Consider the following 16,321-nt stretch of genomic DNA (forward strand, 5'->3'; position numbering starts at 1 on the left):
GGAGGTTTAGGCCGGGTGTCAGGAAAAGGGGAGGCTCAGGTTGGATGTTGTACCCCCAGAGGGTGTTTGGGCACCGGAACAGGCTCCCCTGGGGAGTGGGGACAGCACCGAGCCCGACAGAGCTCCAGAAGCGTTTGGAGGATGCTCTCGGGCACAGGATGTGACTCCTGGGGATGTGTCCTGTGCAGGGCCAGGAGTGGGACTCCATGATCCTTGTGGGGCCCTTCCACATCAGCGTGTTCTGTGATTCTTCGATTCTGTAATACAGATCAGAGTGATGCTGCTTCAGATTTTGGAGAAACTGCTGTCCATGAGTTCAGAAAGAGAAGGATGTAATGCAGAGAGGAAGAGGCTGTACCAGCTCCTTCCTATCCACCAGCTCTGCTCTCTACAAGAATATATATATATACACATATCTCATTCAGAGAGATAGTTACAGCCTCTCCAGTGCAGGAAAACATTTCCCCAATACACACTTTCCCCCAGTTTGATTCAGTCTCTTTGTTAGTTAGTAGTACCTTTCTCTGCCTATGGAATAATAAGAGTAAGTCTTGGCCCCATTTGGTCAAAGCTTGACTTCAGAACTTGAAAAGAATTGGTCAGGAAAGTTTTGCAGGGCTGTTAGAACTAAAGAAAGACCTTGTGAAAGAAATAGATGCCCTGGGGAGTATGGAGTCTTGCTTGCACAAAAGCAGGCACAGCTTGCCAAGTGAAAGTGCCCGTCACCTCCAGCCCCACAGATTAAGAGCCCGATAGATTTCCCTGTTCCATACTGCAGAGCTGAAAGCTGGACTCAAACTGGATGCCAAGTTCACCTCTACAGATGTGCATAATAATTCTAGGATTTCCTTTTTTCCTGAACCCAACACAATTCTGCTGAAAAGCAGGAAGGTGTTTTATAAATCCATGCTTATCTGAGAATGAGTGGCTGGAGCCTTGCAGTTCCACACAGAGTACACATATACTGTTTTTAGGAGGAGATGCACATCTGTTTAGGAATGTTTAAAGTCCAAAATATCTAACTACATAACACTTCTATTTTAGGTGGCCTGTTTGACAAAGAGACAGAACACTGTACCTGAAAATATGGGGATCATTGTTATTATCTCAAATATATCTGACGGGTTTAGGTTGTTATTCCACACCCCTGTGCCATTTATTCCATAGAAGTCAGGGACAATGAAAATTCAGTTGCAAACAGCTGAATTGATTATATGACATGCCTGCCAAAAAGTTGCAGTAGTTGTGATCTACTCAGCAAATTTTAGGTTTTGCATAAATACATCTCAGAAAACTCCTGTTCAGCAATGCCTTTTTTTCTGGTTTTATTTTTTGGGAGGTTGTTGTTGTTATTGTTGGGGGGGGGTTGTTTGTTTGTTGTTTGTTTGAGTTTTGTTTGGTTGGTTTTGGTTTTTTTGGGGGTTTTTCTGGTTAGTTTTTGGGGTTTTTCTGAACATAAAAACCTCAAGCAATCCTCCCCAAGTTCATCCATGTTTTTAAAAGGTACTAACCTGACTGTATGTGGCAGAGATGCTGCTGTCCATGTGGAGCTTCCAGAAGGCTGGAATCGGACAAAGTGACCTGTACAAACTTGGGGTTTTTTTGTGGATTTCCCCTCCCCTTCTATCACAGTGTACACTTATGTTCCCTGTTGGCCTCAGAGCTTCTACATCATATATCCACAATATCCAGCCTGGCAGCTGCTTTACTTTCCCAGACTGGTTCTCTTCAAGATGAAAGCCTGACACTTAAGAGGTGCCAAGGCAGGAAATATTACACCCCAGCTTCCTCAGATGTGTGCTGGGGATTGAAGCAAAGTCTGTGAAAAGGTAGAAGTCATCAGTGGGCAGACTGCTGTTCTAAATGAGGAACTTTGTGCTCTTATTTCTGGCTTTGAGTGTTAGTGATACTGCTTGTAATGTATTGTGGCTCTCATCCAATGCCCCTGGAAACCACCAAAAGGCTCAGATTGACTTCAGTCATAGTCTGATCAGGCCTTCAACCCACAGAGATGCCATTGTTTGGTTTTACTGCCGTTGCAGTGCTTGGCATAGTGCTGCTCGTGCTCTCATACATTCAGATACATCCACCAACTCCTCACAAGCGGTGCTTTACAGGGGCAAGGTATAATCCCTGATGACAGAAAGAGGTTACCTTTTCCTGGATGTGGGCAGACTTTGAAGCTGGATTCCTGGTGATCTCTTGTGACTGTTCTGGTAAATGTTTTACCTCTGTTCTCTTAATAAATGTAAAGTAAGTGTTTGTCTGGATAATTTTAAAACCTTGAGTTTAAAACTGTAGTAGCTTTTTGGATTAGCAATTGTAGAGACCTGTAAGACTTCTGTAGTTTATCTTCCTGCTCTAAAGGCAGCAAATTTAAAAATATTGCTGTTCCCTGATAGTAACAATTCTCAAAAGAAAAAAAAAAAAGAGCCAACTGTGAAAACTTAAATAGCCAGATTTGTGTGTGTCTGTGTGTCTGTGTGTTTTTGTTTTGTTTTTTCAGCTGTTTCAGAGGGAAAAAAAGGAAGTTCACTTGGTCCAAAAGACAAATCATGACCTGGCAGCTCAGACAGGGCATAACCTTGGGTGAAAAAGATCTTTGAGTGTTGAGTGACTATGGCTTTGTGTGCTAATCTCAGCTACATCAGCATGTGACAGATATGCCTACAAAGTGCAAACCCACAGGAGCATAAACACCTTCCGTGAGGAGGCTTCAAAGAGAAAATGAATGCCAGGTAGCTGTGTCTTGCCAAGAAGGTGTCATGCACTGCGTATAGCTTTGTACCGTGTCACTTGACATCTTCCAGAGATCCTGGATTAGCTGCTGGATGAAGAACAATCCCTTTCCCAAAATTGTTAGTCCCAAACAGGACTAACACAGCCATACCCACTGCCAGGCTCTAAGGTAGTAGGTAATCATGGGGCTACACATACATGCAAAACATCTCTTTCTTTGTGCCTTTGAGCTAGGGCTGAGGTAGCTCAGCACTGCACAGCACAGGCATTATAAAAAATGGCCTTTAGACTATTGAGGAACATGCTTTAGGATTTGTCTGCCTATGATCCATATTATGTTTGTAAGCACTGGGGAAGATCTGTGTTTAATGCAACTGTGTGTGGAGCATTCCAAGTTTCATTACTTCCAAGGCTTTGGATGTGTTGTGTGTGATTGAAACAATCTGTGCCTTGAAAAATAACTATCTGAAAAATCTGTGCTGCTGCTTCCTTATCTATAGGCCTGTGGCATGCATGGACTTTCGTCATCCTCCTGGAATACACATCTGTTTGGCATGTTTCTTCCCTTTTATCTGTTCCCTGCTCCCGAGGAGAGCATGCCCCTAAATTGGTTACTGATTAACCACATGGACTAGGCACATATCCTTTTGAGTCAGGAATTCTTTACTAGAAAATGAACATGTGAACAATTAGCATAAGCTATGTTCATAAAATGTTGCATTTTTAATGATTCTCAGTCACTCATTCCTAGTGTCATGTCCATTACAACTGACCCATATACACGGAGTCTCCTTTCCAAGGTGTCTCCATTGTCCTGTGCAGAAAATCTTAGTATCTCAGAAGCTGTTAGATGTAACTATGTCTCTGTTAATTAGTGTCCTGATTGATTTTGGTTGGTTTGGTTTGGGCTCGTTTGGGGTTTTTTAAGCTGAAAATATTCATTAAATACACAAAATCTGACCATAGCTCTGAGTGACCTAAAAGGGCACTTCTAAGGAAATAATTAATTAATCTAAAAATTTTTAGCTTTTTCTGGCCCGTACTACATTGCCTGCTATAGATCATGATGCAGCCTCCTTCCGGACAAGTTCATTAAAATCCCCTTAAAATTGTACTTGTGTTTAAAAGGGCTCTTGGTGCAATTTAATGTCTAAGAGAGAGGAGGATGGAAGTGGAAATGTGCCACATGAGCAGATGTTCAGCTGGGAAGATAACACTAATGATTAGACTGTGCAGCCAGAACGGATGTTAACAGCACATGCATGCTTTAAGGACTTAGAGAACTGAACTAAACATAAATACTTGTTTTTTCCCCTTCTTTGTTTTTCATATCAGAGAAACTTGGATCTTGCCTTTTGCCAATATAATTCCAGTGTAACTACACAGAAATCACTAAATGAAAATAAATGCAGAACACCACATCCACATAATATTAAAGCCACCTATTACACGATTTTCAATTTTTCACCTCTCTTACAGTGCAGGTGTCAGTTCTGCAAGGCTCAAAAAAGTCCCTACCTACTGTATTCCAGGTCAGTGCTTCAGAGGGAAGCAGCAACACCTCATCATGGAAAAGCCATGTGGCCATCAAAAGATTAATGCAAGCTCCTGCTCAGGGTTTGGGTTTTTCTCCCATTAGAGATTACCTCACGATCAGCAAGCTGGGAGGCACTGGTGAACATGAGTGTCTGGAATTCCTTTATATAAAAATACTGCCACTGTTGTCACCAGATTATTTTTGAGCATTCAATGTATCTTCCTGTTGCAGCACTGGTTTAACTGGAGTGTTTCTTGAAAATCATTTTAATTGTGATGTTTTAGAAAATTAGCTACTAGCTGTGAACATTAAAAGGCTGAGAACACAGAGAGGAAATAGTTTGCACAAGAACAAGTTTAATCCTAGAAACACCTGGCCACTTGGATAAATGTAAGCTTATTCATACTCTGGTAGAAGTTCTGCAGTAAAGCTACAATCCTCTTGGTGATGAGCTCAAACAAAGCAAGAGACCTGCTTGGAAAAGGAAAAAAATGCATTGTCAGATACTAGATGCAGAGTGAAAGAATCTGAGAGATTGAAGGTACCAGAAAGTAGAGTCAGATTTTTTTTGCAGACAGTTTTGCAACACTGTGAGCCACCAGTGATCTCAGATGCTTAATTTCAGTGGAGAAGTAGTAAAAAAAAATACAAAACTTTGCAAAACCCTCTTCCTGAACTGCTGGGTTCAGGAGATTCTGTGCATTTAGAAATGCTGCCTACAATTGCCTGGATTTTTATGCATCCTAGTATTACCTGCAAGCATTAAAAAGTATTGCCCTAGGCATGATGCTGGGGCCTTGGTGCCAGCAGAGAGTGGCACTAAGAGGAACAGCCCTGATTTTCTCCTGTAGTGGCCTAGGTTTGTGCCAAGTAACACACATTGAGATGATTCCCCAGATATTCTGAGTAGGATTCAAGGACTTTGGAAAAATGTGGCAGAGCCAGTCTCTGAAGAAGTACCCTGAGACTTTGCTAAAGGGACAGGCCAGGTGGCAGTGCTGGGGGAGCTTTAATCCATGCCATCAGAGATTTTCTAAGTAGTTCACCTTCATGCCTCTTACTCTGGGGACCAGAGCCCCTGTCACTGGGCAGGGCAGTCCCAGCAGAGGCATCTGCCTGCTGGCTGTGACCCCTCAGGGAGTACACAGAGCACCTGACACATGAAATCCCTGTAGGACACTCAGTCTCCTGTGCTTTCTTAAAGCAGAACAACTGGAAGAGCTGAGGAAGGAGCTCCACAGACCTCTAGCCAACATCATGGTGCTTTTAACTGAGCTGATACTCATCATGTCTGCTGGAGACTGGGCTGACTGCAGCACCAAGATTAAGAGCTAGGCACTTCTTACTTTTCTCTTGGAACTTGGTTCTCTACCTAATTAACACATCAGTGTTTGGGCCAGACCCCAATTGCACGGCTCAGCAGTGCTGTCATTTTCCTGGCACAGGGCTCCACTCAGTGCTGGGGCCAAGGAAGAGGAGGCAGGGAGGGCATAGAAGCACCAATTCCCACAGACACCTCAGCAGGAGGCAGAGCACAGGGCCAGAGTCACTAATCTGACTCATAAGGAGTCCTAGAACAGAGTGTGAGGTACCACTCTTCAAATTTGGGACTCAAGTGTAGGTGGCTGCATGAAAGCTGCTCACATGGACTCCTGCTGGGCACCCATGTGTGACCAGAGTCTGGGCTAAGCTTCAGCTGAGTGTTGTGGGCAGAAAGAGAACTGTGGAGCCTAGGTGGCTTGGGGACTCAATTCTGTCACTGGTGTTCAGGAGATGAAGGCTGAAATCCTTGGTTTTCTGTTTCTTATGCCAAGCAGAAGACTTGGAAATTCAAGCAACATGGATAAGAGCACATAGCTCTCAGTTGTGACAGGCCTCTCCTCTCAGAAAAAGCTGAATATGTAGTTCAAATAGAAGCAGGAAAAAACAATTTCTTTCAGAGTAGACAAAAGTCACTCTTCTCAGATTTGGGGGATGCCACTGAGGCAGAGAAAAGAGACTTACAAAATAGCTTACTGAAAATGCATACAAATTGTACTCATTTATCCTTCAAGACACAAAGCATGCGTCTCTCAAATGGTTTGGGGGTTGGAGGGTCTTGGTCTTAAATACTAACCACATTCTAACACTCCTTAACTGACTCTTAACTTTTTGGAAGTTTTGAATTCTCTGAAATTTGCTTACTCTTTCTTTCTTTCTTTCTTGTCTTTTTGCTTTCTCTATGAAGCAAAAAATCTAAAGCTGGGAACTTGAGCTTCACTCACCCTGAGTGTCCTGTTACATGAATGTTCCATGAGCAAAAAGGAAACTATTTTTGTGTCATTTAGCTCATCTAGCAACTATTTGTGCTGATGGCAGCAAAACATTTCCTGGTTGCCAGCTAAGAGCAGGAGGAACTGGGTGGGGAAGGCTCTCCTTTTTCTGAAGAACCTTGGTTTACAGAACAACTTGAAAGGCTCAGGTGAACAGGACAGACTCCAACTGTGCCTGCCTGGGTTGGCTGTGGGCTGGCAGTGCCTGCAGCAGGTGGGAGTTGCTCAAGTGGTGCACAGATTCTCTGTGCTCTGGAGGGGTCTTTGACCTGTGTGTCAGCAGCTGCTGCTCTCTTGCACCCCAGGCCAAAGACCTTTAGGGGTGTCACCTCCTGTACCATCAGAGCAGGTCCCTGGCTTGGGATGAGGAGCTGTGTGGAGGCTCATCTGGAGCCTTCCCCTGTACCTGCACCCTTCCCCTGGCCTTGGCCCTGTGCCTGCGTGGGCTGCGCTTGTGGCACCCAGTCATTTGTAGAGAAATACTGCACTGTTCTCATGAGAAGGTGTTTAAAACATGTCTGGAAAGGGCAGAGGAGCAGTGTGAGAAATGATACAGGGAAAGGTGTATTCCTTGATACCATACCTTAAATGCATCTCTAGGACCTGATTATGACTTTCACTACCAAGACACACTGCATTCTTTGCATTAAAGAACTGTATTTATTCATATAAAGGCATATTGATGGTGCAAATGTATAAATGATAATCAAAGTAATTAGGTCTATTACATATACAACTATATTATTTCAGGTATTTCCTACAAAAATGTGGGAAATTCAGTGTTCATTAGAGCATTTTATAATTCAAAAAATACAAACTGAGGTGAAAACAGGCCAACCACCTTTGTGGGAATTCCTGCCTGCCTCAGCACAACGAGATAGAGGTGATGGGATGTACATTCAGTGCAGCCCTTCTAGAGCTGCATCACTGCTTTGCTAACACTCCCTGTTATGTAGGTGTGTTCCAGCTGCAGGTGTGGGATTAGCCTTTAACTGTGCCTGGGAATGATGACCTAGAAGCACCTGCCTGAGCTCTGTTTGAATTAATTCAGCTGAACTATGCTCAGCACATGTTTTGTTTTCATTGGTGCCTCTGGGAAATGAGAACTGAGAATTAGTCCTTGCTTTTCACTGGGTGCTTCTCTGCCCAGTGACTGCATCAAACTTGACCTCAGACATCTTCTTCAGAAAGTTCAGAGCACGTTCTGGAAACACCCTGAAAGAGACAGTAACTTGAAATTAGAAGTGGGATAGAAACCTAAATCATGGGGAAAAGTGGGACTGCAGGTGAGAGAAGAGCTGGTCTGGGACAGAATGCATGCTCACACATGGACTGAGGCTGAAACAGAGTCTTAAACTGGGCATTATTTCCCAAGGACATGTGGCCCTCATCAATCTCTGACCAGTTTTAACTCCAATCCCACCCATCTCTATTTATGACAGTTCCAGGACAGGAATGTACTAACCCGGATTTAGGCTGCAATATCGCTGCAGAATCCAGGAAGTTTTCATACTGAACATAGACACAAGCATTTGAACTCCCTTTGCAACAGAGCCCTTTAAAAGCAAATTTTCCAGCCTCCATGGCCTGAATCTTTGGTGTTGACATGGAGAAACAAACACTCAGGTCCTCATCTCATTCTGGGACTATGCTGGAGCTGCTGTTTCAGAGAACGTGGTGGCCTGTAGAGCAGTGGAGCTATGCACTGACACCAGTCAGCTGCAGCAAGTGGTTCTATTCAAGGGCCTGTGAGAGGGCTCAAAAAAATCTCTGGATGATGTCTGCTGTTGTCACTGGAAAGAACCACTGCATTATTAACTACTTTGTGATATATTTTAAAATAAAACTTAATCTTCAATCAGATTTTACAAGTTTGAGGGTGGTACACTCAGCAGGTTCCAGTTGATACCTTTTTTTGCCCTACTCACCTTTCAAGCAGTAAAGCAACGCTCTGATTTGGTGGAACGAAAACCATTTTCTGGTTGGTCACTATTCCTTCCATCAGAGTCTGTACAACTTCTTCAACCTCCAAAATCTTTCCAAGCCTACACAGGAAACAAACACATAAGAGCTGCAATGGGAACAAGGGGTGGTACCAGCTGATCCAGGAGGCACAAACTCAGGTAATTCAAATGCAACAATTACACGGGTTAAAGGACACTGCAGATTTTCTTTAGCCAATGATACACACTGCTGTTACACAGCCAGTTGGAACAGAGGCCTGAAGCTGGGGATAATATGCAGTGCCTTGATGCAAAGAAGGAAGCACAGGAATGCAGAGTAATGAGAGTTACCTTGTACTGGGGTTTTTGACAAATCCAGTGTTTATAAAAACTGGACAAAGGCACGTTGTTTTTATTCCATCCTTTCCCAGGGCAGACAGCTCCTCTGTCAGAGCTTTGTGAAATCCAACTGCAGCAAACTTGCTTGAGCTGCAGGAGGAGAAAAAGTACAAATGAGAAGGCAGAAATCCTATTTCCACCTTTCTACAGCTGCAAATGGCCTAAACCATCATATACATACAGTAAAGGCTAGGATGCAAAAACCTACAAATAATATAATGCAGTTGAGAGACAGGGCAGGGAGTAACTTTTAACTTTACCTGTGCCAGAGTGTAGTGATGGATTAGATATTGAAACTTGTGAAGTAATTGTGGAAAGCAGACAGGGTGTGAACAGGCAGACAAAACACAGGAAAACATCAGGAAATCTTAGAAAACATTAACTAGTGTGTGTCAATCGATGCACATCCCATTTTTCCCATGAGAGAAGATTCCTAGAAGGAATGCATTCTGAATGTCTGAAATTAAGTAGGATGGGCAGCGTAGAAATGGAGATTAACCTTTGGCTATTTTGTACCACACAGGAGCATCTGAAATCAAGTGTGTGTGCTTTGAAATAGAAGGATATTATACAAGCAAAACTGAGGAACAACCTGCCATGGAAATAAGGATGGGGCTTAAGTTTAAATGAATTCCAAAGAAAATAGATGTCACATGACTATTCTTTCATCCAAACATTGCTCAGGATTCAGACAGAACTAATTACTCAGTACATTCTGATGGGAAAGACAAAATTAGGTTTTTTTTTTAAAAATGAAGAAAGCTGATTTCACAATCACTTACCAATATGCCACCATGTAAGGAATCACAAAATGACCAGCTGCTGAAGCCACTGTGACAATGTGCCCATAGTTGTTGTCCATCATGACTGGCAGAAAAGCTCTCGTGGTCTTGGAAGTCATTTAAAACAAGAGGAAAAATGTAAGGGGCAGGAAGGAGGAAAAGAATGTTTTCTTAGGCATATACTCAGCACTGACCCTCAATGTCTTTCACTAGGTGGCCAAAGCTATCCCTAAAGCTACGAGCTGCACAGAACCTCTGGTCCCAGAGCCACAGGGAGACCTGCTCTGTGACCAAGTTTCAGATGTCAGCAGAAATGCTGGCAGGGTCTCACCCCCAGCACATTCAATAAACCACTTGTCAGCCAATGGCTTCTCTTTTCTTCTGCCACAAACAAGTTTTGCTGAAAGCCTCCCACCCTGTCAGCCCCATGACACCTCTGACAGAGGCCAGTGCATGCTGCAGATGAGGCTGTCACCAGCCAGCTCACATCAGCCAGAGGCCATTCCAGTTTCCCAGCACACAGTCTGCTTGGGTGACCCTGGGCTATACAGTTCATTTGGTAATTCACTGCTAATAATGGTTGGTCTGAATATGCCTCCTCAGTGACACTCTCAAAAAACTGTACCTATGCAGATCTTACCCACATGTGACCCAGAATGTTGACTTCAAACATCCTTTCTATCTGGTGGTCCTGAGTCGAGAGGAAGTCAGCAGCTGTAATCACACCAGCATTGTTCACCAGGATAGTCACATCCCCAATATCCTTCTTCACCTTTTGGAGAGAGGAAAAAAGCCCAAAATTGTGTCTTTCATTCAGGGAAAAAAACAAGATATGCAAGGGTGGGGAAGATGAGTCGTAATTATTTTAATCTTTAACATTGCATCTCTAAGGGAGAGGGAGATCATGCCACATTTCCAGATGTGGCAGGAACTTTGCAATAGTAGAGCCATGTAATCTGGTTTAGATCTGGTCCATCTCCTTTAATTAATTCCAGTATTTACTGTGTTCCACAAACTGTGCACAGTTTGGACTGTGTAGTCACGGTTGGGACCATGGAGGTACAGACTGTTTTGAGGCAGCTGGACCACAGCCATTACAATAAAATGTTCCATGTCTCCTCAGTGCTATCTGTGTTCCTTCAGAGGCTGGAACCCTAGAGAGCAAACTGGGCAACAGGATGTGATGTGCTGGAGCCTCCCAAATAGGCTGGGACTGGCTGTGATTTTGGAAGTGCTGCAGCACTCTGTGTCCAGAGAGCAGCGAGGAGTGGGGAGTTTCCAAAGGCTTGCAGGATTTGTGTACAACACCTCTTCTCTAGTTTTCCTGCCTTCTCTGGGAATCAAGCATGGCTGGGAAAGCCTTTGGCCGTGCCCCTGCTGCCCCACCTTGTCTGCAGTGCTGTAGATCTCCTCCCGTTTGCTGCAGTCCACCACAAAGGTTTGAACAGTGGCTCCCAGCTTCTGGCATTCTGCTGCTGTCTCCTCAACGCCGTGCTGGAAGAGGCAAAGAGAAGCTCACCCTGCACAGCTGTCCCCTCACCATGGCTGAGCAGCAGGGGCTGAAGAGGTCCCTGGATTGGGCAACCACTGCCCAGCCCAGAACAGCTCATGGCTACCCAGGCAAAGAGCTGTAGGTGGGCTCATTGAGAGTATAGGTATTCCAGCTGGAAAATTTGGACCTGTGTAGAGTGACTACCAGAAAGGAAATCGCAGAATCATGGAATGGTTTGGGTTGGAAGGGACCCTAATGATTACATAGTTCCAACCCCTCCTTGCAGTGGGTAAGGACACTATACCAAGTTCTCAGAGCTCAATCTGTCCTTGAACATTTCCAGGGATGACGCATCTCTAACTTCTCTGGGCAACCTGTTCCAATACCTTACCTCCTTCACAGTAAATAATTTCTTCCTAATATCCAATCTAAACCTCCTGCCTTTTGATTTGAAACCATTTCCCTCTGTTCTGTCACTCCATGCTCTTGGAAATACTCTCTCTCCATCTTTTTGTAAGCCTCCTTCACATATTCTAAGGCTGCAATTAGGTCACTCCAAAGCCATAAGTTTTTCAGGCTGAACAATGCCAATTCTCTGAACAATGCCAAGCCTCAGGAATGTGACAACAAGAGTGAGTTTGGCTTGGTAAGGCACACGTAGCAGCAGACAGAGGGCACACGGTGCCTATCACAGCACAGCAGGCAGCACTGTGAGTGTAAACAGAGCTCGTGCTGTAAACAGGCCTGGCTGACACCCTGAGGTGTGGAGAGTGGCTCTATGTGTTTCTGTATTCACATGCTGGCTGTGAGAAGAGCCAGTTTGTACGGGGTCTGGCTGAGCTGGAATAGTTTTCCCATAGCATCCTCACAGTGCTGTACTTTGCATTTTGGTTGCTAGGAAGGGGTTGATAACACACCCATTTCTTGGCTGCTGCTGAGCAGTGCTGGCACAGCACCAGTGCTGTGTTCCCAACATTCCTCACCTCATCAGTAGAGTCTGGGAGGGAACACAATTAGGAAAGCAGAGCAAAACTGGCCAAAGGGATATTTGATATCATATGATGACAGTTCAGATATAAAAGCCAAAAAAAGGAGGAAGAAGAGGAGGGGCATTCGGTGTTTACAACGTTTGCCTTCCAGAGCAAGCACTTCCCAGAACATGGACGGTCATCTCTTGCTGATGGGAAGTAGAGAATAAAATATTTTAAATTTTTTTTTGTCTCTTTGCTTCTGTATGCACAGTGTTTCAGCTTTGCTTTAGCAAACTGCTTTATGTCAACCTACAAGTAATTGTTTTCAGTGTTCTTTCCTCTACCCAGTCCAGCTGAGAAGAGGGGGTGATAGAGCAGCTTGGTGGGCACCTGGCATGCAGCCAAGGTCAACCCACCACATCAGGGCACAGTGCAGAGAGACTTTCCTTACAGAATTGCACTTGACAAGAAGAACAGAAGCTTCCCTCTATCACTCTATCAGCTCACTAAGCCAGGGCATGAGTGATTTTGCTGTTGTCTTGCCCCAGGTGCCAGAAGGCCGTGCCAGTGGGGCCCTGTGCTGGGGGCTATTTTGCAACTTCAGGATGACACAATTTACTCCTCTGCTGACCCAGTGTGTCAGAGAGAAGACGCACAGCCTTTCACCCAACCTGTTGCACCTGCAACTCAGCACTTTGTCCTTGATCCCTTCTGAATGCCATGCTGCATGTTTGTATTTACCCATCCTCTACTTGCCCAGGTCCTGTAGACGTGCAGCTGCCCGAGGGCGGCGGGGCTCACACACAGCCCGGCACGGCGATGCTGCTGATGGGAGCGCAGAGCAAACACAGCTCCCGGCAGTGCACACAGAACACCCGAGGCCACAGAGAGAACAAGCGAAGGCAGACCCGCTCCTCTCTGCGAACAGCTCTGCTCTTCAGCCAGCCCGGGCAGCGGCTCCCCGAGCCCTTCTCTCCCTCCCGCAGGGGCTCTGCCGCCTCTGCCCGCTCCCTCCCTCCCGAGCGGCACCGAGTGGGACCAGAGCCCCGCGTCCTCTGCTGCCGGCGGGGCCAGAGCCTCTCCTGGCGCTCCGCATCCCCAGGAGCCGGGCGGGAGCCGAGGGCAGCGGGCTGGAGGGAGGCCATGGGGGTGCCGTGTGCGCTGCCCTAAATCCGCCCTGCACTCGGAGGTCCCGGAGGCGGGACACGGCTGTGCCGTTACCTTGTTGATGTCCCACAGGACCAGCCTGCTCTGGCGCTTGGCGAACTCCAAGGCGGTGGCTCTCCCGACGCCATGGCCCGCGCCCGTGATGAGCACCAGCTCCCCGCTCAGAGACTTTCTCCTCGCGGGCACGAAGAGCTTCACAAAAGCCTCCAGGTAGGAGTAGAGGAGCGTGCCCAGGAACAGGAGAAGCTCCAGGAACAGATTCATTGTTTTCCCGGAGCTCTTTTGAGGACCGAACTGAACTTTAATCTCCTTTGAGGGAAGGCGGGTTGTTGATTTATCCGCCGCCCGTCACAGTGCGCGCCGCTGGTCCCGTCCGCTCCCGCAGGATCCACCCCGCTCCAGCTGCTCCGCCCAGACATCCCACCCCGAGCTCCCGGTGTCCCTGTGCTGGTGACTCTGTGCTGGCGCTGGGTGAGCGTGCAGAGGAGCTGCGGTCTGCACGCCAACCTGTCCTCGCAGAACCGTGCTCACCCTGCTGCTGACAGCAGGTGCCGGGCGTGGATAAAGAAATGTGGCTTTTAGGGGGTTTTCTTGCCTTCCTGTCCCTCTCTCAGGCCCTTGTATCAAGGAAGTAGCAGAACGTGTTCTTGTTTGTCATTTGCTGCAGGTGGAGAAGGGGCGAAAAGTGGCAATAAAATTGCTCATCCACTTCCAAAAGAATCTTAAGATCCATTCAACTCTGTATTGTAATTCTTTTCATTTTTGTGCTTTGTGCCTGTCGAGTTGCTCAGCACCATGAGGTCCTTGAACAGTTTTCTTCATGGTCCTTCCTTCCATTGCATCTCTCTGCATTGTCAGCAGGCTTTGTCCCCCACCCATCCTCCTCCAGGTCCTCTAAGAAAAGCTGAATGAGACAAGTCCTTTCAACTTCTGGAACCACAGGTGAGCTCTTGCCTAGCTGTTTGTCTTACTATGTCTTTTATTTATCCATACTCAAACCTTCCATCTTATGCTGCAGCTGCTTAGTTTCCATAAGTCCTTTGAAAAATGGCATTATATTGCATGAATTGGGTAAATTTTATCTAATTTAATCTAAATTACTTGTAGGTAATGGAGTATCCAGAAGCTTAAGCAGAACAGGAATGCATATAGGAAATAGGAGAAAAGTACTTTCAGGTGTTTCTTCCAGCTCTATCAATATAACTGCATGGCCTTTCCTGGAAAGGATTGCTATCCTTACTCCTTTGTTCAATTAGAAAACCTGATGTACCACAGCCATGTTCATAATTTTATTTAAGGATTTTTTGAGCTGCTTGGGAAAGTGTGACAGGTTCCCAAACATCTAACAACTGACCAAAATCATGTCCAGTTAGGATTACATTTTTTGAAAAGTATTATTTTTGTTCTGGTGGTTTGACTGCATCTCCCCTTGTCTGCGAGAGGCCGGGTCAGTTCCAGCACAAAGATTCCAAACTAGGTGTTCCTACTTTTCCTTTTTCTCTTGGAACTTGGTTCTCTGCCTAATTAACACATCAGTGTTTGGGCCAGACCCCAATTGCACGGCTCAGCAGTGCTGTCATTTTCCTGGCACAGGGCTCCACTCAGTGCTGGGGCCAAGGAAGAGGAGGCAGGGAGGGCATGGAAGCACCGACTCCCACAGACACCTCAGCAGGAGGCAGAGCACAGGGCCAGAGTCACTAACCTGACTCATAAGGAGTCCTAGATCAGGGTGTGAGGTACCACTCTTCAAATTTGGGACTCAGGTGTAGGTGGCTGCATGAAAGCTGCTCACATGGACTCCTGCTGGGCACCCATGTGTGACTAGAGTCTGGGCTAAGGTTCAGCTGAGTGTTGTGGCCAGAAAGAGAACTGAGGAGCCTGGGTGGCTTGGGGACTCAATTCTGTCACTGGTGTTCAGGAGATGAAGGCTGAAATTCTTGGTTTTGCATATGTTTTTTTATGCCAAGCAGAAGATTTGCAGGCATAGAAGAAGAGAACAGAACCACAGCCACACATGGAGTACTGCACAAGTTGCCTTGGCCAGTAATTCCTCTGGGCTCTGAGACCTTGGACTAGATTTGGAAAAGCAGGAATCAATACAGTCTCCCCTTCCTTAGGAGCAAGTGTGCTAAGAAACAGACTCTGCAGAAGAGTGCTGTCATCCCCTGGATGGATTTTTGACTTCCAGTTTAATGCTGCCATCAGAATCTGAATGATGCACAGGACTAGTGGGAATGGTGTACCAGGAGAAGCCAAGCATCTTGTCTGGGGTGTCCTACTGAAGCCAGTCCTTCCCCAGTCTAAGAAAAGAGCCAAGTCATCCAATGTTGACTTTTCTCCAGGGTCTTTTTAAGCTTTTTTTTCCTGTGGAGTCACTGGACTGTGACCTTGCTTTGAGCAAGGATTCAAGTAATGAAATAGAAGAAATATGGAAGGTGGGTACTAGGAGAGGCTAAGTTGGGTGGGAAGAATGCTTGCCAGCCATACTAGAGAAAACTGTCAAGTACCTGCAAATCAGTTAAGTACCGATTTAGCCCTTATGTTCCAGTGAGTGCTAAGCACAAACATTTTGGCTGGTATGCTGCTTGAACTTTTGAAGCATCTATATTTTTAGGCTTTTTGACTCCTCACTAGGTAAGAATAGGTGGAAGTGAACATAACCAAAAAGCTACACAGATGTGGCTTCAAATGTCTCACATGTGTGACAGGACTGTCATGGTAGCAAGAGGGCAATATGCAGCTCAAAAAGAAGCACGGATGCAACCCCCCACATTTTGGCTTGGTTTTCAAATGGCAACCAAGTATTCTTTGATAGGCTTAAAACTTTTTTTTTTTAATTGTCCTGAATTTTGTGAACTGCTTTTTTCCTTTCCTGTCCCAGCTGCAGGAATCTTGCACTGTGAAGCACAAAACCTGAAGCTGGGAAGCATCCTGTTACATGAATGTTCTGTGTGTAAAATGGAAAACAGTTGCCTGTTC

General features: G+C 45.7%; 1 protein-coding gene across 1 annotated transcript; it reads right to left on the bottom strand.

Annotated features, from left to right (window-relative positions):
- Window positions 1-7,225: 7,225 nt before the first annotated feature.
- Window positions 7,226-13,716, bottom strand: LOC310909570 (estradiol 17-beta-dehydrogenase 11-like). Its single transcript, XM_083861539.1, has 7 exons — window positions 13,397-13,716; window positions 11,099-11,206; window positions 10,353-10,484; window positions 9,713-9,819; window positions 8,883-9,020; window positions 8,517-8,633; window positions 7,226-7,803 (listed from the first exon to the last, which is right to left on the bottom strand). Exons 1-7 carry the CDS (start codon window positions 13,604-13,606, stop codon window positions 7,716-7,718), a joined length of 900 nt encoding a protein of 299 aa, XP_083717665.1. The 5' UTR covers window positions 13,607-13,716; the 3' UTR covers window positions 7,226-7,715.
- Window positions 13,717-16,321: the final 2,605 nt, after the last annotated feature.

The sequence above is a fragment of the Zosterops lateralis genome (genome assembly GCF_965231275.1).
Source record: "Zosterops lateralis genome assembly, chromosome: 5".
NCBI classification, from domain to species: Eukaryota; Metazoa; Chordata; class Aves; order Passeriformes; family Zosteropidae; genus Zosterops; species Zosterops lateralis.

What these genes read in the sequence shown, in the direction of transcription:
- LOC310909570 (XM_083861539.1), bottom strand. Translation starts at nt 13,606, where the DNA reads ATGAATCTGTTCCTGGAGCTTCTCCTGTTCCTGGGCACGCTCCTCTAC. An exon ending in ACATTCTGGGTCACATGTGG is followed by an intron (nt 9,820 to 10,352) that starts GTAAGATCTGCA and finishes ATGACTTCCAAG; the next exon opens with ACCACGAGAGCTTTTCTGCC. An exon ending in CCTTACATGGTGGCATATTG is followed by an intron (nt 9,021 to 9,712) that starts GTAAGTGATTGT and finishes CTCCTCCTGCAG; the next exon opens with CTCAAGCAAGTTTGCTGCAG.